The 23604-nt window shown below is 49.2% G+C and overlaps 1 protein-coding gene across 2 annotated transcripts in view; it reads left to right on the top strand.

Moving 5' to 3' along the window:
- The first annotated feature begins 8303 nt into the window (after positions 1-8303).
- Positions 8304-23604, top strand: part of LOC135279444 (hydrocephalus-inducing protein homolog) — a 28079-nt gene continuing 12778 nt past the window's right edge. The window contains exons 1-17 of one of the 2 annotated variants that reach the window (XM_064386835.1): positions 8304-8419; positions 9501-9626; positions 9879-9998; positions 10132-10266; positions 10451-10650; positions 11586-11710; positions 12281-12482; positions 12891-13074; positions 13431-13530; positions 14013-14131; positions 15143-15366; positions 16247-16314; positions 17037-17272; positions 18005-18105; positions 19223-19358; positions 19806-19961; positions 22168-22320. In XM_064386835.1, the coding sequence (XP_064242905.1) occupies positions 8348-8419; positions 9501-9626; positions 9879-9998; positions 10132-10266; positions 10451-10650; positions 11586-11710; positions 12281-12482; positions 12891-13074; positions 13431-13530; positions 14013-14131; positions 15143-15366; positions 16247-16314; positions 17037-17272; positions 18005-18105; positions 19223-19358; positions 19806-19961; positions 22168-22320 (2457 nt within the window). In that variant the 5' untranslated portion in view covers positions 8304-8347. Of the gene's footprint in view, positions 8420-9500; positions 9627-9878; positions 9999-10131; positions 10267-10450; positions 10651-11585; positions 11711-12280; positions 12483-12890; positions 13075-13430; positions 13531-14012; positions 14132-15142; positions 15367-16246; positions 16315-17036; positions 17273-18004; positions 18106-19222; positions 19359-19796; positions 19962-22167; positions 22321-23604 lie in introns of both variants that reach the window. The other variant, XM_064386834.1, reaches the window with a different exon arrangement.

Raw genomic sequence — 23604 nt, 5'->3', positions numbered from 1 at the left:
GTGACTGTTCCAGTTGTTAAAAGTACCTGACAGGGACCTTCCCATGCTGCTGTTGAGGTATCATCGTTCCAAGATTTAATTAGAACCCCATCTCCTGGTTTTACCTGGTGTATGTGAAAGTCTAGAGGTGATGTTTGGGGTAACAATAACAACTCTTTTCTTCGAAGATCTGTGAGAGAGAGTGCAATTGCCTGAAGTAATTTCTGAGATATAAGTCATTAGTTTCAGCCATTGGCAAACCCTCCTTCCTTCCCAGATAAGGTAACCCAAATAACATTTCATAGGGAGAAACTCCTGTGTCCTTTCTTGGAGCAATTCTGATCCGTAATAATGCTGATCTGGTTTCAATAATTAATCTGGTAATATGGTTCTTAAGGATACCATTCATTCTCTCCACACTTCCAGAGCTTTGAGGGTGCCACAGGGTATGGAATTTCCAATTTTTGTCTAATACAACACATATAGAATATGAAATTTTTTGAAGTAAAGTGTGTACCTTTATCTGAGTCTATTCTTTCAATTATACCATATCTGGGAAAGAAACTTCTGGGCTTTTTTCCTTTTTAGGGAGACAAAGGATAGTTTTGTCACTCCATCAATAGGGGGCACATTCCTACAGTAGCCCTGAAGCTGTCTTACAAACTGAGACTTTGGAAGTGGCTGTCTCTTCCTCCTAGCATAGAAAATGGCTTGTTTTTCAGGTGCCACCTCAAACTCCTGAACACCCTCAGCTCCCAGGAGGCTTGGAGGAATTCAGGTGCTCCATGGACTTCCCACACACTCCCCTCAAAGCAGAGGAAGTAAGAGGGAGTGTGTCTCACTTGCACATTGTCAGTGTGGCAAGCAGGGCTGGAGCTCCCAGTGCCACTGGTGGCCCTCAGCATTGGCCACACAGGGGCCTCCCATCCCTGCAGGCCCAGCACAAAGTGCTGCTGGAGCAGCTGGTTGTTGGAGAGGCTGTGCAGGACACGCTGTAGGGCTGCCCAAGGATGCTGTGCAGCACCTATGGAGGGCATTGCTCCCCCTGGAACTCCTCAGGTGGTGCATAGGAAATTTATGGAGGAGCTTTTGCTGTAGCACCTTGAGAAAGCAGCATTTAATTCAGAGAGAGAGGGGAAGAGCCTCAGGAGTCAGATGAGCTGGGCTGGAGTCCTTCACTCAGCTCCAAGAGATCTCACTCTGAGTCTCCTCCTTTTCTAAAAACAGTAAGAAATGCTTTTTAAAGGCAAGTTGTGCCATTAGAGAATTTCTACTGCCAGGAGACATCCCCGTTCACTTTCATGTAATGCACTAATTAATTCATTGATCCGTGTGTATGGGAGAAGATTTTCCCCGTGGTCCCTGCACTGGTCAGTGGCATGGATACAGGATGAGATCAGGGTGATTCTGGCTGTGTTTGGGGAATAGGCCCCTCCAGGTACAGCTGCACTTTGCTCCAAGATGCTCTTCTGCATCCATTTCCATGCTCCACAGCTCAGTCTCTCCTGTCTTCCATGCAGGCTTTCAGGATCGTGCCACTGTCAGGTGTGCTGCAGCCAGGAGAGAGCCAGCAGGTCTCCTTCACCTTCTGTGGCCATGCCAACACCATCTCCAATGTCACGGTGCTGTGCCACGTGGAGGGAGGCCCCAGCTACGAGGTGGTGCTGACCGGGGAGGCCTCACGTGCCAGCTACTCCCTGAGACAAAGCCTTACAGAAGCTGAAGAAGGAAAAGAAGGGTGTCTCTGCGGGGAAGCAACATCCAAAACCAGGGAGCGAGGAAACTAATGCCCCAGGGAGGAAGAAAACCAGAATCCCAGAGAGGAAACCAAAGTGCCAGGAAAAAAGGAAACCAAAGCCCCAAAGAAAGGGGAGCCTAAAGCCCCAGAGAAGGGGGAAGCTAAAGCCCCAAAGAAGGGGGGAACTGAAATCCCAGAGGACCCAGCTGAGATGGAGAAGAACTTGATCTTGAGATTTCAGATGTAGGAGTCATCACAGCAGAATTTCTCCTACTGGGACAGGGTTCAGGGTACCGTGCAGTTACCTGACCCAAAAGGGAAACAAGTCCCATCCTGCAGCTGGAAACAAAGGTCAGAAGACCAGTAAGCCTCAGGAGAAGGTGAGGAAACCTGAACAAAAAAGTGGAGACCAAAGGATGTTGTTTTACCATGCTTTCATTGTATTGGGTTGTATATTGGACTGTTCTGTTCTCCCCTCTGTTGCAATGGCTGTGCTCTGGTTCTCTCCTCCCTCCCTGAAGTTGTCAGTCACCCTTCCTCCTCCCCTGTTACCGTGGTCACCATTGTATCTTTCCTCAAATCCCTCCCCAGTGCCCTGTCCATCACTCGGCAACCCTTCCCTTCTCTCCAGAACCTTCTACTAAGGGCATCGAGTGATTGGTTCAGGGGCTGGGGCCCCTCCCCAAGGTTGTCCCTATTAGTTTCCCTTGGTGACAATCTACCTTTCCCCGCTCCCCCCTGTGCTCCCGTTGGGCTAAAGACCCACTTCTCCCCTGTTTGCTCCCCTCCTTATAATCCCCTGCGTGGTGCCAGTTTGGGGTCTTTATTGGTTGGCTCGTCTGAGGTGTTGTGATCCTGGGTGGATTCAATAAACTCGGATTTGCCCCAGCTGCAGTCTGTTCTGTCTCTTGTGCTGCCTGCTGCTGTCTCGTGCTGAACAAGGCGAGAGCCATAGGCGCTCTCCTGGCCAAGGAATGGGAGGGTGTCCCCCACTGCTAGTGGTGCTGGTGCTAGCTGGGAGGTCCTGAGGGACCTTCGGACAGACCCTGCTTCCAAAGGAATCTTCAGTCATCTCAGCTAGAGATGCAAAGCAGAGTTGCAGAGGGGGCAGTCAGATGATGATGTTCCCCAATGACTGTGTGTCATCTGTGTGGAGGGGGGAGGTCATGTGTAGAGGGTCAAACTGCTAAGTCAAAGTGACTTGAATCTAGTTTTGATGCAGAAAACATTTGTGTCTGTTGGCAAATTCCTGTCCAAGTAGAGATAAGGCCTGGCCACTGCCCAAGCCCAATTCTCTCCAACTGGGAGAGAATTCCCTAAATGTAGTTTAAAACAAGGTTCTTAGGAGTAGCACTTAGGAGTAAAGGTGTGAAAGGGTGAAAGATCGATGAACTATCCAATAGCTGTCTCTTCCAGAATTTCCTCAGGATAGAGGTGTTTTAAACACAGCAAACTGTTGGAGTGGTTCTGTAATACTAATACTTAGAGTAGATGTCACAGTACCATCTGTTTAGAGGAGGCTTCTGACAAAGCTGAGAGATACTGTTTCTTGGAACTCTGAAAAATGCAGAAAACTCATGAGACAGCACTGGGTCAAACCATGGAGCCACAGTGCAGAGCCCAGCTAGAGGGGTAGTCTGGTCTGAGAGATACACGAGCAGTTAGAGAACAAAAGACGGATCCTGAAATGACACATGTCTTGTGGATAATTACACCAAAAAGATGGTAAAGCATATGAAAAGCTGGCTATAAAAACAGTAATAGAAACAATTATGTATTTATTACAAAAAAATGCAACAAAGAAAAACACTGAACATCTGACTAGAAAAATTTATGATTCCTAAAAGGATTTTAAATTAATAGACATAATTTCATTATCACCTTAGCAGAACAAAAAGCACACTCAAGAGAACGCGAAGTTAATTACTATTAATACCAAACATATTTTAAACCATAAAAGACTGGAATAGAACTTGGTTCAAACTTACTAATACTGAAACTTAACAAAAATAAAATTACCAAAATGAACTTAGTAAATCTTAGCCTTATTCAATGTAACAGAATGTAACTGAGCATCACAATATTGGGCCTTATTTTAACAGAATTAAAATGAACATCCTTAAAAGTTATAGATATGACATGATGTGACTTAGTCTAAGGTTAACACAAAAAGACAACTAAAAGGTGAATAAGCCGTAAGTGAAGTAACAGCATGATGGTGTACTGGATGGATTAAAGTAGTAAGAAGCATATTAGAATTATGAGTAAATCAATTATGAGAAAAACCCATGGTAACTGCAAATTCCATGGAAACAGAAATTCAGTGAGAGTTTTTAAAGTGCAGGGTTGCTGGGAAATAAATATAATAGCGTGCAATTTAGTATCTTGCTGAACAACCCAACAGCTTTTTGTGACTGTATCTGGCATCATTTTATATGGCAGATTTGTTAGCATTCTTGTTAAAGAAATCAGAGCATGTTAAAATTTGGTAGGTAATAAGGCATTGTATTTATCGCTTTTTAATCTCTCCAGTAACTGCAAAACTATATAAAAAATTTAAAATTTAGTGAGAAAACAAAATAAACTAAAAAACCCTATAGCAACAGGTTTTCAAGGCACACAAACACAGCAGGTAAGGCTTCATCAGACAGAGGTACTCAAGCAGCTCTGCGCTGGAGCAGGGCCTATCCTGCCCACAGGGGAGAGGGAAGGCGCCGTGAAAAGGGAAACTGTGGGCAGAACAGAGGACATGTAAACTACAATAACATAACTATACATCAATAAAGCTTCTCTCAATATTCACACACCATTCATCCCTTAACTGCCAGAGCCAATCATCTCATTATCGCTCTCTGCCCGCAGGGCCCTGCGGCCGTGAATCCAGCCCGCCGGGGCTGGCCCGGCTCGGCTGCCACCGCCCTGCCGGGGCCGCTGCGCCTCTGCTCCCCAGACACTGCGGGGAAGAGAGCAGGGGAAAAGCAGCAACACACAGCAAACCCTACAACCCGCACACAGCGAGAGGAGAAAACCACCAAGAGATAAACACAGAAAACACACAAGCTGCATTTTGTTTCACCTTCTGCCAACAAAGTCACTGACTGAGAGTTGCATTTCCAAGGCAAAGATCTGTCTTTTGAGAAACTTCAAACTCAGAAATACCAGTTTTACTAGATGTGGACAAGGCTAGGCCTGATTGGAGGCACAGCTTTTCTCCCAACTCTGCATCATCTTTAATTGGAAAAGAAGCAGTGTGGTCATGAGTCTGGCATCTCAGCCAGAAATGCCAGGTATTAGAGGGAAGAAGTCAGCCTACCAAATGTGATTATTTTTTCTCTTCCATTGGCCTGTCAATAATGATAATCAGAATATATCTCTACATGTTAACATGAAGGTTTTAGTTTACATAAGCAGTAATATATCTATAAAGTCTTTTGAATTATCTTCAAGGACAAGGAAACTTGAACCAACAACTGTGGCCCAGTTTGATTTTTCACTGAAGATGTTAAACCCAAGGGCAGTTCATGTAATGCTGTCTTTACATGTGGCTGTAGAGATGGGCAAGATACCTATTTCTTCATTTGCAACAGCTCGATTTTATTCTTCACAGCTCACATTTATGTGGTTTTCTAAAGGCATTGTGTTTCATTTTAATTTGTTAGTAACTTAGTGCAATTCAGTTCATTGGTTAGTAGATGCTAACATAGGTGTCAGTGAGAAACTTTCCTCTGTAATGAGGTTTACATTCTTGTCTCCTGGATAGCAGGTGTGGGTAGAAGTCTTTCTTCTCACAGGTGCAAATTCCTTTCTCACAGGAACTTGTCAGGCTAGCTGTTAGCTGTGCTTAGCCAAAGTAGCAGGCCCGAGCCATCATTTTACAAGGGAACAAGGCTCTTCTTTTATAGGGCTTTACCTGTATGCAACATTGATAGATGTTTCTTTCAATCTTAAAGAATAATCTTAAATTTCTTTCATGTGAATTTTGACCTTTGTAATATTTGTGTATGATAGATTTAGAGTTAAAATCTATGTTGAATCATGCCTTCACAGAATCACTGACTCATAGAATCATCAAGGTTGGGAAAGCTCTGTGAGCCCATGGAGTCCCAGCTGTGCCCGATGCCCACCTTGTCCCCAGCCCAGAGCCCTGAGTGCCACCTCCAGCCCTTCCTGGGACACCTGCAGGGATGGGCACTGCCAAGCTCCCTGGGCAGCCCCTGCCAAGGCCTGAGCAGCCTTTCCATGGGGAAATTCCTGCTGGAGCCCACCCTGAGCCTGCCCTGGCCCAGCCTGAGGCCGTTCCCTCTGCTCCTGTGCCTGTTCCTGGGAGCACAGCCCGACCCCCGGCTGTCCCCTCCTGGCAGGGAGTTGTGCAGAGCCAGAAGGGCCCCCGAGCCTCCATTTCTCCAGGCTGAGCCCCTTTGCAGCTGCCTCAGCCCCTCCCGGGGCTCCAGCCAGGATAGAATACTAATGCTATGCAAAGAGCAGTGTATAGACCTGCCACAGGTGCCTTTATCACCACATTTTAAACTTTTATAAATATAAAAAGTAGGGAAAGTGCCAATGTCCTTTGCCAATCCCGCGGCCCGGCCCCGCGCTCGGTGCCGCGGTTGCCCGGTAACCGCGCCGGGAACGCAGCGTCTGTGACGGCGCCGCGGCCTCAGCGCCAGAGCTCGGCCCCGGCTGCTCGTTCGCAGCCTCGGCGCGTTCGGGCGGCTGCACTCGGCGATTCGCCAAGTGCATTGTTCGCAGATCGTTGTTTTCTGTGAGCGAGTGCTGAGAGTTCGCGGAGATTTGGTCTCTGCGAGCAACTCCTGAACTCGCAAAGCATCGTTTTTTGCGAGGGACTCCTAAATTCGCAGAACATTGGTTTCTGCCAGGGAGTCCTGAATTTCGTTTGAAGGTAAAGATTGGCTCAAGTTTTACTTTCTGGTTTTGTCCCATCTGTGCTCTGAAAGAGAATGCCAAAGGGAAATACAGGATGGGATAAAGCCAGTCTCCAGTTCGGTGGCATGTACAGCTGAGGGGATGAACAATAGATGGTCTACTGATGGTGCTTTTTCTCACTGAAGAAATACAACATTTCCTAAATATACTAGTCTATACATTTTTCCCTATAGTATTTATTTAAACTACTTATAGGTGAATGAGTTCTGTTCAAGTTTCAGTGGGTTGTTATGATCTGGTTATTAAAATCATTAAGAAGATGTTCCCTGAATTAAGGTGCAAAATGAGACCATATACAAAGTCAATAGTCTGGATTTTGTGTAACAGTAAATGTGAGGAAGAGAGAGGGAGAAAGAAATAGAAAAGGGAGGGGGGAGGGAGGGGTCTGGGAAGGGGAGAAGAAAGAGAGTGACAGAGACAGATTTAGTAGAAAATTTCACCATTCCATGGATCCCATCCCATCCCATCCAGTCCTCTTCTGGTCTTCTCTGTGGTGAGGTCTTGCAAAACGTAAGAGTGCAATGGATTAATGCAGATTTGGGCAAGGTGGGACTGCCCAGGTGCCTCCCTGGGGTGGGACAAGTTTGGCTCTGTCTCTTGCTAGTTTTGAATAATCTAAAATCTTTAGCACCAGTATATCCTTTGAGTCTGCTGTGAATTGGGTTGTGGATTTTCAGATCTGTTGTGTTACTTTGCATGCCATGCAGCCATCTGGTGCAAGGGCTCAGGAATGGCTGTGGGGGCACTTTGGGGGTCCTTGATGGGCTATGACACCCCCTGAGCTGCCCCTGCTGGGAATGTCCCCTGGATGTGGCCTTCTGGGGGTGGGGGGTTTTAGAGCTGAGCCAGTTTGTGGGAGGGAGGATGGGTGTCCACTGCCCCTTACCAGAGGTTGCGCCACACACCCAAAATTCCCTCCTGCCCCTCTGTTGATGGGAGGTTTGTGTGCAAACCTGGCCTCAGCAGAGGAGTCTGTGGCTATGACTTGCCCAGCCTGAAGGCAGACAGAGCTGATTTTCAGGAGAGCTGCTGGCTTTGGCTTTGTTGTGGATATATTTTTCTCCCTCAGCCTTACTCACTTGTCCCCAGACCTGAGCTAATAGGACAATAGTGTCACCTTTATCTCGTCTCAAGTTCCCTTAGGTGGCTTAACTCACAAGCTCCAGTCAGGAGGCATTTTCAGGGAAGGGTGGGCTTGGGTGGTCTCAGCTTCTTTATTCAGTTTTGTCACAATGGGCAAAAAGTCCTTTATAGCAATATTTAAGCCATGAGCCATAACATTGCAGTCTCTCCCAAGTCCAGTGAGGAGCAGCTGAGAGAGCAGGGGTTGTTTAGCCTAAAGAAGAGGAGGTCCACTCAAGCTGTTCTTAAATAATATTTAAGCTACAGCTTTGTCTGTTCTAAGTATTATTAATGTTTAGCACTTTAGCTCCAGGTTTCAGTATTATCCATCTTTGAATTGCACAAGGTAATCATCTAGTTCAAATAAAGTCCAGCTAGAGGCCTAACAATACTAGCTACTTATGCCAAACAAGCACTTAGCTACTTTCAAATCATATAAAATCTTCAGCACCAGTAAAGCCCTTGAGTCTGCCATGAATTGGGTTCTGGATTTTCAGAGTTGCATTGTTGTTCTTTCCAGTTTTATTGAGGCCTTGTCGCTCATCTGCAACATCTCCCTTCAGAATGGCGTCTGGATTCTCGGGAAGGATACCAACACCTCGTCTTTTGCTCAGGGACAGACTGAAGCCTAACACTGTGAGTAGGCTCTGGGGCTGTGCTCAGGCTGGCAAGTGCCCTGGTGTCCCTGGTGTCCCTGCCCCTGCTGTCCAGCAGTGCTGGGAAGCTGCAGAGCCCCTGCCCAGCTCTTTGTGCTGTGCTGCTGTTGGTGGGGCTGTCCTGGTGCAGTAGGGAACACTTTGTGATGTTTCAGGGACAGCCCAGCGCCTTGCCTGGCTGTGCCACGGGAGCCAAGTGAAACCAATGTGCAGCTGAAGCCCTCAGCATGTGCTTCTGTGCCTGCCCTTTGCCACAGGAATTCCTTCTGTCAGGCTGGACACTGCCCTGTGCTGCTCTGACCAACCTGCCCTTGGGCACCCGGGCATGTGGGGGGAGAGCTCAAACTCTGCCCAAAGCCTTGAGAGCCACGGCTGGTCCCAACCAGAAGAGCTTCCAAAGCAGCAGTTCTCTCTCAGCTCCCGTGTGGGCACAGCTCCAGCCCTGCAGGCAGCACTGCAGTCAGGGCCACCAAGGTCCCTTGCTGTCTGGAGCTCACTTGGCTGAAGGTGCCCCAGTGCTGAGGCTCTGGCAAGGAGATCCCTCTGTTTTCTGCTGTGGAGGGCTCTGTCAGCCCAGGCAGAGAAAACAAATGCTAATTAACAGAGAGAGCAAAAACATGGACACATTCCTGTGCACCTCACTCTTGGCACAGCTTTTCTTTCTTGCTTCTCTTGGACTGAGCCAGCAGCGCTGTCTCCTCGCTGTGAGTTTGGAGTGCTGTGCAGGGATGGAGTTCAGGCAGTTCTGAGAGCTCCTCCCCACTCTCTGGGAAGGTCACTGCCTCAATCCAATGAAACATAGGAGGAAACAAATGCCCAAAGAGCAGAGATCCCCAAACATGTCACATCAAATCACGGAGAGACTAATGGGACACAGCCATGTGGTTGGAGTGTGTGTATTGCACTCTGTATAATTAATTTCTTGGTGCTAAGTATTTCAGCAGGTAATTTCCAGGGCTTCCAGAACTGTCCTGGTGGCTGTGATCACAAATTATTCATCAGTAGTAAGTGATCAAGATCATGGGCATTTCTGAGACTCTTGCTGTTTTTTTGCCTTTCAGCTGACTCCCTCTGCCTTCCAGGAGGAGGTATCTCTCAGCACCAAGCAGAGGCTGGCCAAAGCTAAGAAGCTGAGTCTGCCTCAGATTGTCCAGCCTCAAGACAAGCATGAGAGCTCTCATCACAAGGTAGCCTTTCCCTGGCCTTGCTGTTTGATGTGATAATTGAGGAGAATGCCAAAAGAGCAGCAAGGCTTGAGCCTGCTCAGCGTGGTCCAGGAGCTTTTGATCAGCCCAGGGCAGAGGTGGAAGAGCCACTGTTTGCCCAGCGTGGGCTGGGGAGACGTGCTCACCCAGAGTCTGTACTTCACTGGGGATCAGATCAGAATCTTCCTCCCAGCAGCTGAACCTGTCTCTCTTGTGTCTGGCCTCTCCTTGCAGTTCTTGGCAGCTGAGCCAGAGCAGAGCTCATTTCAGCCTTGCCCACCAGAGGTGGTGTTTCAGAACTACACCCCTGGTGAGGTCTATGAAGTGCCGGTGGTTCTGAGGAACAGGGACAAGGTAAGTGCTGGGACGTGGAGGTTTAACGCTGCGCTGGGAGAGGAGAGCAGAGAAGGGTGGTTAAGGATGGCACCAGGGCATGTCCACCTGTCTCCACAAGTGGCAAAACCATCATTCCATGTCTGTCCTGCAGGTTCCTCACTTGGTGAAGGTCACGTTGGAGAGCTCACCTTATTTCCAGCTGGTGGGCCCCAATGACGTGTGCTGCAAGGTGCCACCGGGCCTCTACGCAATTGTCCGCGTCCTCTTCACCCCTGGGCAGAACAAAGTGAGTCTGGAGGTCCCAAGAGATTGGTGTCTTCAGTGGAAAGTGGACCTGCAGGGCTGGATTCAGGGCATCTGGCCTGGGTTTTGAGGACCTCTGCTGGTTTCGGTGGAGTTGCACAGGATCTGGAACTGGGTTTAAGATGGGGATGAATGCTCTGTGCTGAGACAGTTTCTTTTCCCCACAGGATTATTTCCACAAGCTCCTCTGCACCACTGAAAGGGAAGAGTTCATTGTGCCAATTCGGGCCATTGGTCCCCGAGCCATCCTGGACTTCCCTGACCAGCTGGACTTCTCCACGTGTCCGGTCAAGTACAGCAGCGAGAAGACTCTGCTGGTTCGCAATGTCGGTAACCGGCTAGCTCGTTACCAGCTGAGCACCCAGAGGTGAGGCAGCTCATCTCTCCTTGTGCAAAGGATGTCACCTTTGGGTGATAGCAGAGTTGGGAAAGAGCAACAAAAGGAAGCAGAGCATCAGAGCTGCTGCCCTGCAGCCCTGGCTGGAAGTGAGCAGGATGGATGGCAGCTGCTCTTGCTTTCAGTGTTCTTAGCAGGATGCAGCCTTTGAGCTTTCTCTGTCCCAGATTTCCTGGGGGGTGCTGGAACATGTTGGTAGCTGGCTTGCACCCTCCTGAGCACAAGCAGCTTCTGAAATGCTGACTCAGCACTGTCAGCAAACAGAGCCATTCTCTGGGAGGCCACAGGCACGAGGCTTTCCAGTGGTCCCTGCATCAGATGCCTCATGTGAGCTGTGTTGTGGGCAGCCTGTGCTGTTCCTGTCAGTCTCAGGAGACAATCACTGTTTCTCCTGTTGGCTGAACTGGAGAGAGTAATGCATTTTTGACATCGTATCTGCAAGGAAACCAGTTCAGTTGAAACCAGTCTCCTTGAACACAGCATTTACCAAAAGTGCAGATGAATGGTGCTTTGAGAGACTTGGTGACAAAATTGGCAGCTTTGCTCACTTGTCAGCTCTGTTTCTAAATTATGTCAGGAGTACTTGGTCCTTGGTGTAATCGTGGCCATACTTTTGCCCAGCCCTGTCAGTAAGGAGAGCTGATGCCTGATGAAAGTAAGCCAGATGTAAATGACTGTTGAGCCTAATTGCAGAGAGTATGGGGGAGATGAGGTCACAGGCTCTTGTGAGGACTGGATCTCCTCACTCTAGAGTCAGTAGCTGTTTCTGTCCCTGTCTGTTCTGTCTTCTGCTGAGTGTGGTTGGTTTGCTCTTTGCTTGCACAAGTGAGCAGAGGTGAACTGGACTGCAAAAGGGCTAACATCCCCAAATCTCCACCAAGAGTCCTGCTATCTCTGTGTTGCAGCCCTTTCTCTGTCATTCCGGCCACGGGAACTCTGGATGTCGGTGGTGCCATGCAGGTGACAGTGGAATTTCAGCCACTGAAGAGTGGGGACCATTCCGGGTCCCTTGTCGTGCACTACGACACAGGTGAGTGCTGGGCACTGCACGGGGCACTTGTGCATCCCTCAGAGCAGAGCCCTTTCTAAGCAGAAAGGCTGGTGTGGCCGTGGGTTTAAAGAGGGAGATGATGATAGTTTTCATGGTGTTCATTTTCTAGTCATCTAGTTTGTAGTCATGTAGTTTGTCATCTTGATCCTTGTAGAGCTCAATGTAAATGCCATTTCTAGAGAGCATGTGTGGTATTTGTTGTTTGCATTTCGCCTGGGAAAAACTCATCTGCAACAGGAATGGTGAGCTTGAAGTCTGAGCCCAGATGAATCCCAGGAGCTGGCTGGGAATAATGAAGGTTTGAAAGCTCTGGAAATGAGGGAGCCTTTGCTAGGGGTCTGTTCTAGAGGGTGAAATGCTGGCAGGTTGTCCAGGAGATCCTCATGCTGGGCACATGCAGCTCTCAGCTTGTGATACATGTACTGATCCATGGAACTGCTCATTCAGCTAAAAGCTGTGCCACTTTCTTCTGCTGCCTGTGGTTTGCTCTGCTCCTTGTGCTTCCATCAGCCAGTGAGCTGAGCAAAGACTCCCCTTTGCTTGTTCCAGGTGAAGAGACCCACACAAGCCTTCATGGAAGAGCTGTGGATGTCCCCATCAGGCTGGGCAGGAATACTGTGAGCCTCGAGAAGACGTACATCGGCATGTCAAACCGCGCAACCGTGCGCATCCACAACCAGAGCGATATCACAGCCCGCTTCCAGTGGAAGGCTGTTGATACTGAGGAAGAGGAGCATCAGCTGGAGCTGAGGTAGGTTTGAAAGATCCATTTCAGTGACATACCTTGCCCAAGGGTAAAACTAACATATGGCTTCAGGAGATACTGGTGCTGTTGAATGGCTTAGGGTAAGCAAACCATCCCATCTCTACCTGGCTCCCCAAACAGTTGTGTGTCAGGAAAAGCTGCCTGAGGTGGCTGGTGGATTCTGCCTCAGCTGTGGCAGAGGCTTTGAGCCAGAAGGTTCTCTTGAGGGCTGCTGGCTTTGGAAACCTCTCCTGAGCTTGCAAATGTGGAGTGAACAACTGACTCTCTGATCCATTTGGGCTCAGGGTCAGCCCTTTGCTGCAGAGCTGCTCCTGCACTTCCACTTCTCTCTGCAAAGATGTGGCTTATTAAACAACCTGCTGGGTTTGTGGTTTGTCTTTCCTCTGCCTGCAGGCAGTATCCCAGGATATTTCGGCAGCAAAAGGAGAAGTTATATGATTTTCTGAAGGAGCGCGGAGTGGACATCACTTGCCGAGAACACCTTGCTCTTCTGACCCACAGCTTCCAAAGTGAGGTGGCAAAGATCAGAGAAGATGGCATCCTGTTCCATGATGACGTTTTCTCCCTTGAGCCGAAGGTAAATGCTGGCTGAGAACCTGCCTTCCTGCTTGTCTTCCTTCTCTTCCTCCTCATCCCTGAGTAAGGTCACATGACTGATCCCTGCCTCAGCTGGCTTTGTGTGCCAAGAGAGAAGTCATTGGGATTCTGGTGAGGTCAGAGATCTGGTGGCAAAAAGCATTTCTGCCCTGTGGGCTCCTGGCAGGCAGCAGGAGCCTGACTAAAGCTTGCAAACTCTGTTGTCAGTGTTATTGATGAGTGTTACTCACTCCTTGCTTGTCACTGATGCTCTAAATAACGGCTTACAGGACTGTGGTTGAGAACCAGAAATGTGATGTCTGAAGAGAAATGTTTTGCTGTTTCCTTCTGCTTTAGGAGGGTGAGATCAGGCCGAATTGCTCGGCTGAAGTCAGCGTGTTCTTCACGCCCCAGGAAGCCCGGGTCTATAAGCGAGCAGTTTACTGTGACATCTCAGGTACAGCTGCTTCCCCTGCCTCTCTCAGTGCAGTGAAGGCGAGGTGCAAATACTGCCCCAGGTCACTGGGCTCCTGTGTCATTGCTGGGAAGGGTGTGTGGTCAGCAGGGCAGTGCTGGCACATGCCCACTGTCCCTGCAGCTTCCAGGGCATCTCCTCTCTTTTGATTTTTTTCCCTCTCAGCTGTTCTGGATGCTGCCTGTATTTAGTGTGCTCCTCCTCCCTTGGGAAAAACACTCTGAGGTTGCACCCAGAAGGAGGAAGAACAAAATTTCTGGCATTTCCTAAAGTTCCACTCTCAACATAGACGTAGAAGAAAGGGTGGTCTCTATGGATGTACTGCATCTCCTGAGGGAAGAGAAGGGTCCATATCTTCTCCTGGGACATCATGCAGCTCAGAGTCAGGGACTAGCACTAAGGCAGCCTGGAAAATGCAGGATAGCAGAAGGAATTACTGTACTGAAATAGAAATCTCTCCCCAGGCCGTGAGAAGAGGATGCCCCTGCTCCTCACAGGGGAAGGCCTCGGGCCCCGGCTCCATTTCCAGTTTGAGGAGCTGAACATCGGGGAGGTTTTTGTCAGAGTAACCCACAGATATGAGGTGAGCAGCAGGGCTGGGATCCTGGTGGCTCCTAGGGTAGCAGTGAGCCCTGTGGAATTCCTGGCAATTTGGGTAGTTGTGATACTAGTCCATTTTGTGGGGTTTCTTGGAATTTCGATCTTTTGGGTGAGGTCTGAAAGGTGTGTCTGTTGTTTGTGAAACCCCAGTCCCTTCTTTTGGGCAGTCTTCTTTGGAGATCAGCTGGGAGGCTTCCTGCAAAACCGCGTGACACATGAAACCAACACTGGGTCAAAAAGCTGCATGTTCAGAGGCTTTTGTTCCAGTCCCAGACACAAGTCACCTTTGTGCTCAGGCTGTCCAAAGGCAGCGGGAACAAACTGGCCGCATTTGAGTTCAAGCCCATTGCAAACAGTTTTCAGTCATGTCCCTCCTGCATATTCATGGGAGTCAGAGGAAAGCCACCCACCCTCAGCACTGGTCACAGCACTTGGCAGTGCTTTCCCTTGCTGACCAGTCCCTCAGCACACTTCAGCCTCTGGCTCTAGAAAGGGCAAAGTGTTTCTGGGAAGGAAGCAAAGGAACTTTCTACATCTTTGCTTCTGGTTTCTCCCACTCCTGCTGCAAACAGGTTGGGCTGCAATGGAAGCTGAATGTGCCCTGCCCATGGTGGGGTTGGACACATTTGAAATCACTGTGGTGATGTCACTGGTAATGCTGGGATGCCCAGTGCTGCTCTTAGGGCCAGTGTGAATGAACTTGGTGATGCTGAGCAGCCCCTCTGTGCTGTAGGTCTAAGTGGACCGTCTCTGCCAGTGGGAAAACCCCAGAATGACTCTGGTTATGTGAAGCTGTCAGTGCTTTGCATGAAAAACCCAAAGCTATGCAAAGTTGTATTTCAAAGTTGTATTTTTTTGCTTCTACCATGCAGCAGCACAGGGCATCTTCTGTCTCTTACAGGTGTTAATAGTTTAATTTGAAAGTGACTCAGACTTGTGTAAGAAAGGAAGATTCCTCATGTATTTCCACTTTGCTTTTCTGCTGCTGCTGCAGGCGGTCCTGTTCAACAATGGGCCTATTGAGGCTCCCTTCAAACTCATCCCTCCAAGCACAGCCATGGGCTCCTGCTTCACCTTCCAGCCCCAGGAGGGCATCGTGGCACCCTCCACACTCCAGGCCATCAGTGTCTCCTTCTGTCCCACCATCCTGGGGCAGTTTGAGGAAGAATTCTGCTTTGATGTGTCTGAATCCCCTGAGCCTGTGACCTTCACTATCAGGTGAGGAGGGCTTTGGGAGCTTGGTGGGCACATCTGTAGCTGTCTCTGGGTAATCATCTCCCATCTACCTTATTTTGTGGTGGAGCAGAGAAAAGAGGTGTTGCCTGAGGTCTTAATCTTGGCTCTGGCTCTGGCATCCCTTTAGTGTGGGGGTGCCTGCTGGCCTGTGTGGGTCCCCAGGAGCTGGAGTGACTCCTCCCTGCAGGGATCTCCCTCTGCCTTGGGCCATGGCAGGCAGTGGGATGGATCAGCTTTGGGCAGTAGCTGCTCTGGGATGTCCCACCTGAACATCCAGCAAAGCCTCCAGGGCTTTGGAGATGGGCCAGCCTGGGGGATTCTGCACCAGCAGCAGTGTTTGTAAAAAGTTCTGTTAATAATCCATGCCAGATGGGCAGCAGCAGCCTCACCTCACCTCTGCCATCCATGCTGTGGGGACAAGCTGTGCTCCCAACTCCTGTGCACAGAGTGCTCTGGTGCCTCCTTTGCACAGCCAGGAAAGGGCTGATGTGGGAGTCAGGGAACTGTGCAGCAGGAACTGTCCCAAGGACTTGGGCACCATCCCATGGGCTGGTGCCATGGCAAAGGGTACAATCCTCACTCAGCAAAGAGTAGAGGTGGGGATAAAATAAGAAAAGTGATGATAGGAGAAGTAAAAGACTTCAGCTCCAAGGCCTGTCCCAGCTAATCTGTCAGCTGCTGACCATTTTGCTTTGGCTGCCTCCTGTCCACATGGGTTCTGTGCTGAGCACAGGGTGCTGGGTTGATTTGAAACCCAGGGTGGCTCTGGCAGCAGCTTTTATCCACCCTCTCCCTAAGGACCCCTGAACCCTTTGTGATTCCCTTTAACAAAGGCACTGCCTCCCTGCCTTTGTCCTCGCAGGGGCTACGTGATGGGCCCGACTTTCCATTTCGATGTGTCCGCCCTCGACTTCGGTGACGTCTCCTTTGGTGAGTGTGCCCTGGGCTGGCACCACAGCCTCAGAGGTTGGAGTGCTGCTGAAATGGAGCACTTGAACCTAAGAGCATTCATCACCCGTGTTCCTCCACCACAGCCTCTTCAGGGTGTTAATTCCAGGGCTGCTGGTGCCTCAGGTACCCTTTTGCCATCATGAGATCAAACAGGAGCAAAGGAATAAAAAGTCAGCATCACTGTTTGGCCACTTCTTGTTTCCCTTTTAGTAAGTGGCACAATAAAGAAAGGCACCAGGCAGGAATATGGTTCTGTAATAGCAGATTCATCCTGCTTAATCTGATTTCATTCCTAGGGTTTCTTCAGCTGGGGGCAGCTCTTTTATCTTTGTTTCTTTTAACTGTGCTGCTGAATGATGTCTGCATGCGGTTACCCCAGTGGCATTTGAGATTGTGACATCCTTTTTGTGCTTCTCTTGCCTCCCTGCTGGAGTCACTGTTGATGGGCATGGAGAAGCCCTGGGCTGTGCCTGCAGTTGGGTTTTTCTCCCCATCTGGGTCTAAATGACTCTTGGTAAGCAGGCTGGGAGATGTCTCCTCTGCACATAGCTGGCCAGCCAAGCCATAGATCCACTGCAATGAGCTGTAGTTCAGATAACAAAGAAGTAAAATCCAAGCATAGGATTTTATCCTACCAGGATATTCACACCAGGAATCATGAGATATTGATGCCTAAATGGATATTTGTGTCATTTTCTTAGGTTTTCCTCGCACCTTGAACTGTTGCCTGTTTAACACCTCCCTGACACCCATATCTTTTCAACTCTACATTCCTGGAGATGGCTTGGGAGAGCCCAGTGTTGACAGCTCTACTCAGATACGCAAATGCAGTAGCCAGTCTTGGAGGAAGGAAGCTCAAGGTCTTAGGAGGCCAAGGGAATTTGACATAAGGCCCTGCAGAGGGACCGTCCGTGCCCTGGGATCCCAGGATATCAAGGTATGGGAAGAGTCCAGCCCATGGGGCTGAAGCTTCACTGGAGTGTGGGAGGGCTTTAGCTCTGGGGCCAGCTTTGATCATTGTGGTAGTGAGAGATCTGCACTGCTGTGAGGCCTCTGCTAGCTGGCTTACTCGGGATGTTCCTCAAGGAGCACTGTTTTGTTTCCAAAATCATACGCTGAGATCACATACCATATGGTCAAGTCCTGAAGCCATTCTTGTGTTTTTGAGAGGATTTATTTGATTGCAAGTGGGCAGAGCAAGGATGAGGGCAGAAGGTGGCTGTTAGAGAGAGAGATATCATTGTATAAAGCAGTTTTCTTTTCTTCCTGGTCTCATCTCCTGGGCAGCAGATGAGTTGTATTCAGTGCAGGGATCTTCAGTGGGGACAGAAAATACTCTGCAGCCATGAACTGCCCGGCATGGGCTGGGCCACACTTTGCCCTCAGCTTCCTGCTGTAAAGCTGGACTCATTCCATTCAAGGAAACAGACTTCTCCTGCATTTATATTATTGTAGTCAGGTGAAAAATTAGTCCCCTTAGCAAATCTGACATTGCCAGAGGGCTTTTTTTACTCTCAAAGACTGTTGCTCTACTTATGGACCAGCAGAAGAATGAAAACAAAACCCTCCCTTTGTCTACCATGGAACAAGAATTGGAGGCCAGCACACATGGGTGATGAGATTTTGGGAGTGACCAAATCCTTGCTGCACTTCTTTTCTCTTCTACCAGGTCACCCTGTGTTCCAACACTGTTGGAGAGTACAACCTGCAGCTGGTGCTGGACGTGGATGATGTCGGCGAGAAGGTGTTGGCAGTGCCCCTCACAGCCAGGTACCAACACCTTTCCTGCACCTGCTTGTCTTTCCTTGTGCATCCAGCACACTGCCTGGCTGCAGCTCCAAAGGAGAAGTGTTGCTTAATGAGCTGGATGTGCCCATCTAGACATGAGAACTGTGCTAGGACAGCAGCCCATAGTGAGACGCTCCCTGCTCGCAGCCAGGCATGGCCCTAGGCCTTTTTCTAAAGGGAGCAGGAATAACATGAATTGTTGGCCTGGGGTTTGGTGCTTGAGCTGGAACAAATTTCCAAAGGGCTGCCTGTCCTTCTTCCTGCAAGTGGTGAACTTGTGGTGGCTTGTGACCCCCCTGCATCATTGGTTTGGAACACAGTGAGCAACCTGCTGAGAGCTGGGGCCTGGTTCACTTCAGCAGTGCAGTGGGGAAGAGGCTCCAGGCAGGAGTGGGGAGAGCAAAAGCTCTTACAAAGAGGACTGTAGTCCTTGATGTGGCAGGTCAGCTCAGGTTTTGCTGCTTCCCTCTGGCTCTTTTGAGTAATGTTCTCAGAGTTGAGACCAAAAGTCATTCTTGGTGCAGCAGAATTCCATCCTGCTGTGCTGCTGTGGGTGTCAGTTTGATGCCAAGAGGGATGCAGTTCCTGGTGCTGTTCTCTCTCCCAGGCAGAGCCATCCAGGCAGTGCCTGGGCTGCCGTTTTGTCAAGCCAGTGCAAATGGGGACAGTCAGTGTGAAGAATTGAGGGAGCTGTAGGAACTGGAAGAAGTTGATCACCTGCACTGCGGGCCTTGTGCCCTCCACTGCTGGAAGAGATGATCCAGTTTTCAGGCAGGACAACAGTGCTGTAGCAGAAAAGGGAGTAATTTTCACTGATACACCGAGTCTTGTGTTCCTTGAGTGTGGGTGGGCACTGGTCCTCATTGGAAAGGCTCCCCTGGAGCTCATGGAACACTGGGACTGCTACAGGAGTCTTTGCAGGTGTCCTTGGGCAAAGAAGGGGCAAAACTGCCAAGACAGCTCTGGACTACTGTAGGACTACTCTACTACTCCAGTGTATTATATTTGACAAATGTCTTACGCTCCATTGCATGCTCTTGGAGGACAGAAGTTCTCCATGCCCTCAATATCTCTAATTCCCTTTCATTTCTTTGCCCAGATGCGTCGTTCCTCCACTGCGAGTGCTCAACCCTGTGGTGAAGTTGGGGTACTGCTTTTTCAAGACCTGCTATGATGAGAAGCTGACCCTTGTGAATGACAGCGACTTTCCTGGCTGCTACTGTCTTCTCCCTCAGGTTTGGCCTTGCATCCATCTCCTCCCCTCAAATGTTACTGAGGGGGTTATTAGGGGAATAAAAGGGTTTGGATAAGACCTTGCTGGTTTCTCTTCAAAGCTCAAGGTTTTCTGAGAACAGGAACCTAAATACAACCTTCAGGAAGCAGTTTAACATCTTGAGGAAGATTCTAGTCCTGGACTTGTTTTCAAGTGGGAGAGCTTAGAGGGCAGTGAAAATCTGATGCAAGGAGGCTGTCAGCACCGAAGTGGGTGTCTGTGGATGCAGCAACTTTTGGACCCCCTGGGGATGCTCAGCACCTACAGCTTGCATCTTGATTTTGCCTTTTTGCTTTCTCCTGAGAATTTTTACAAGCATGTGGGAGTTGCTCTTGTGGTACACGTTAAGGAGTTTAAAGTTCCTCAGTTCTGAAGTTGCTTTTGATTCTGTCCCTTCCAGGAACACAAGGAGGAGGCTGCTGCATGGTGCTCCAGCCCTGCACCGCCTGGGATTATCGAGGCTCACAGCTCGGTGGAGATCCCAATTGCATTCGAGGCCCAGTCGCTGGGAGAGTGCAGCATCACTGCTGAGCTGGCTGTGTTTGGGAGAGCAGGATGCCCACTGGTGAGAGCAAGGGGAGATGTGTGCCTTGAGCAATTCATCCCAGTGGGGTGTAAACTGCACAGGGATTCTTCCAGGAACTTGTGCGGTATGGCTGGTGTGGACAAGGACAGAAGGGATTGATGGCACAAGCAGCAGTTTATGCCTAGGAAAGAGGAAGAGTGGAAGCCTCAAAGGTGGCAATGTCAGTGCCTGAGCCAGCATATAGTTACAAATCTGGGAGATGGGATAACAACCCCAGTCTGAAAGCCAGACCAGTCCCTGGGTCTCATACTCTGCCGTGTTTTCAGATGAACACAAGTGCTGCTTCATTACAACTGTTCAGCATCACACAGGGACATCCCTGAATCCTGCTAAAGCAAGTACTGTTTGCTAAAGCAAACACTGAAGGAATGTTTTGTGCAGAGCTGGACTGAGGCTTCTCTGAAAGCCAGGTCCCTCAGACCTGAGAAATACCCATCATATCTCCTCCACAAAAGCCCAGCCAAAACGATATGTATGTCCACACAACTTGCATCTGGAGCACAGACTTTGCTTGTTTTTTCCACCAAGTTTGGAAATGGATAAGGAAAACAATTCCTGAACTAAAGCCTCCTAAAAGAGGACTCTGAAGATTCTAAAGAAGATTCTAAGGATTCTAAAGAAGATTCTAAAAGAGTTCCTAAAAGAGGCATATATCGTAACACCAAGAGTGACTACAAAATACAGGCTCAGTCTGCCAGGCACGGCTGCTCTTCATCCCTCCACAGTGTGGTTTGTGACATGAGCACCCCAGCAAAGCCAGCAGTGCTGCAGGATGTGTGGGGGTGCTGCAGGATGTGTGTAGCAGTAACACTGAGGACAAAGTTGCTGTCTGCTTTTATTCTCGTTCCTGTGTGCTGCATTGACTGTAATGCTGCTGAGCTGGGCTGTTCTTGTCCCTTTTAAGAATACTGTAGATGAAGGGTTTGTGTGTTTTTATAAGCCTTTTCCTCAGTGAGATCTATCCCATTGTCACACAATAACTAAAGCTGGCTCAGGCATCCTCCAGATGCTCTTCTGCCCATCTCCAAAGGGCTCTGCCCTGCCTCTGCTGCTTCTGCCCCACTGTCACCTAGAAGCACAGCCAGCTGCTGAGGCACAGCTGCTCCCTCCAGCTGCTTCTTCCAGGGAGCCTTGGGCAGCATCAGCCAGGCTGCAGCCCCTGGGCCTCTCTTCTCCCAGAGGAATAAAAGATCTGTCATCATGAAGGGATTCAGTTCCTTACTCTTGAGGTAGCAGCCATGGTACATAGTTTCTGGCTCTTGTTTGCACAGTCATGTATGTCCCAAAGGGATGTGCATTTCTGGATGCTGCTCCTTCTGACTGAAGGTAATTCTGGCAGCTGTCAATGCCTTTCCCTCAAGTCAGACATCACTGAAGGTTTTACATCATGGAGGCTGGTTTCTTCTGTAGTTAAATCATACTCCAAGCCCTCCAGTGAATCTCATTGGTGTTGTGAGTTTTATGCATTCAAGTCCTGTGTAAGAGTTGGGGTATTCAGGACCAGTGAAATCCAACAAGATGGAATCAATTGTCCCGGTTTCCACTGGTGTGGGCAGGTAGTTTAGCAAAGGGATCCGTGTTCCTTGTCCCACTGTCTGTGCCAGCTCTGCAAGAACAATCCTTTTGAGTTTCAGACTACTATTAAGTCAGTTCAGACGTTTTTTTAAGGAAAAAATACTGCTTGAATGATACAATTACTTACTCATAGATACGAAGATTAGACATAAGTACAAATTGAAGGCAGCTAACTTGCCTCATCTCAACTCTGAAGAGCCTGCTTTGCTTCTGACTCGAGCTGGTTTCACCAGTGTAGCTTTTTGAATTTTCAAGAACTGAGTGTTCAAGGATGGCTGTGCAGCAGCAAAAGTTGGGGAGGTGGCTTGGGCCAAGATGGAGCAGTGAATGAAGCAGGCAGGGGGTAAAGGAAATAGCCATGTGGAAGAGGTGTGAAGAAGGCAGCTGGCAAACAGCAATTGTTTGTCCTCTGATAATGGGAGCTTGTGGCTTTCAGGTGGGGTCACTGCAGACTCCACACTTGCTCCAGGCCTTCTGTTTCAGTCTGCATCACTGACAACTTCAAACAGCCATCATTATCCCCAGTCCAGGAATGCTCTTAGAGCTGGCTATGTTCTTTGAACTGCATTTGTTGCGTCTTTTTTTTGATCTTTCCTTCTTCCTGGAACAGAAAATCCAATTAGAGTGCATTGGCCAGGGACCTGTTGTCTATGTCCATCCGAGGGAGATAAACTTCGGCTCTATCCCAGTCTTAGAAGATTGTTTCCAAACTTTGCACCTCGCCAATCAGTGTCACCTTCCTGCAACCTTCCGGGTGGAGATGGTAAGTGTCTGTGGGGCTGTTTTCCAGGGAAAAGTGCTGGTTACTAGCAGCCCTTGACCTGTTTTTTGTGTGCAATGTTTCTGTATTGTTCTGTGGGAGTGGAAGCAAGATATTCCATCCAGGTGCAAGCAAGAGGAGCCAGGATCTCAGGCACGCCTCTGTGAAATAGTTTGCAGAGAGGCTGGAGCAGAAATGAGTCTGGGTCATGTTTGCAAGTTCTCTCTTTATTTTGTGGAAGATACTTAGCTGTGCAAGTCATGTTTTTGGAGATCTGAGATCAAGAGGAGCGTGTGGGCCTTTGCTCCCACGAGGGCATGGATTTCCCCATGGACTCCCCATTCCATCTGCATTTGCTGTGTGCCAAACTTGTGTTAATGGCAGAAACCAGGGTGTGAGCTCTGCCCTCCAACTGCTCATGGGAAGGCAAGTTTCACGACTCAGTAGTGCTGTTGCAAACAGAGGCACCTGTGAGGGTTGTGCAGCCCCAGAGCCTGTGGTCTCTGTAGCATTGCAGAATGTCTCTGGAGACCACCTGCAGAGGAAGGTTGTTTCATTCATGGAGGTTACAGAGGGGGCAAGCCACAGGGCTGGAGCTGCAGCTCCAGGGTACGTGGCTTGGGGCTGAGTGGGATGTGCTCCCTGCTGGAGGAGGCATCTGTGAAAGGCTTGAAAAAAGCTTTGAAAAGAGATTTGATCTTCTGTATTTTTGGTGGGTTCAACTTCTGGAGCTGGTTAAAGCCAACCCTGACACTGTCGACTTGTTTGTGTCTGTGGATAAATCATCAGGTGGTGTGTGAGAGTCCAGGCTCAGCCTCTTGAGCTGAAGAGGAGGGGTGTGAATTTTCCTCTTGCTGCTTCTCCAGCTGTTTAGGGGGTAAACATTACACCAAAGTGGAGGATTGCCAGGGCAGCTTTTCCTGACTCCACAATGGAGTTCTGCTTTCCACCTCTGCAGGGAGCAATGCACCTTGGCTGGGTGGTCATGGTGTGTAAAGGTTGGGTTTCACATGCTCCTGCCAGGGCTGCACCTGCAGAGCTGTGTCTGTACAGCTGTGCTGTGCAAGGCCTTTCCTCCCTCCTTGGGACAGCTTCCAGCTCTCTTGCCCAGTCTGTGAAGTCCATGAGAAATCAGATGACAAGAGTTCTTGGGAAGAGCGGGCCATGTCCACAGAGCACATTGTTGTCCAGTTTTCTTCCTGCTTCCTGCTTTCCTGCTCTGCTCTAAGCATTTGAAGGTGTCTTTTCCAAAGCAGAGGGCACTGGGGCACCTCTCTACAGCTGATG

This window comes from Passer domesticus, chromosome 12 (assembly GCF_036417665.1).
Source record: "Passer domesticus isolate bPasDom1 chromosome 12, bPasDom1.hap1, whole genome shotgun sequence".
NCBI classification, from domain to species: domain Eukaryota; kingdom Metazoa; phylum Chordata; class Aves; order Passeriformes; family Passeridae; genus Passer; species Passer domesticus.
Note: the sequence above shows the minus strand (reverse complement) of the source record. Positions and strands in the feature narration are given on the sequence as shown.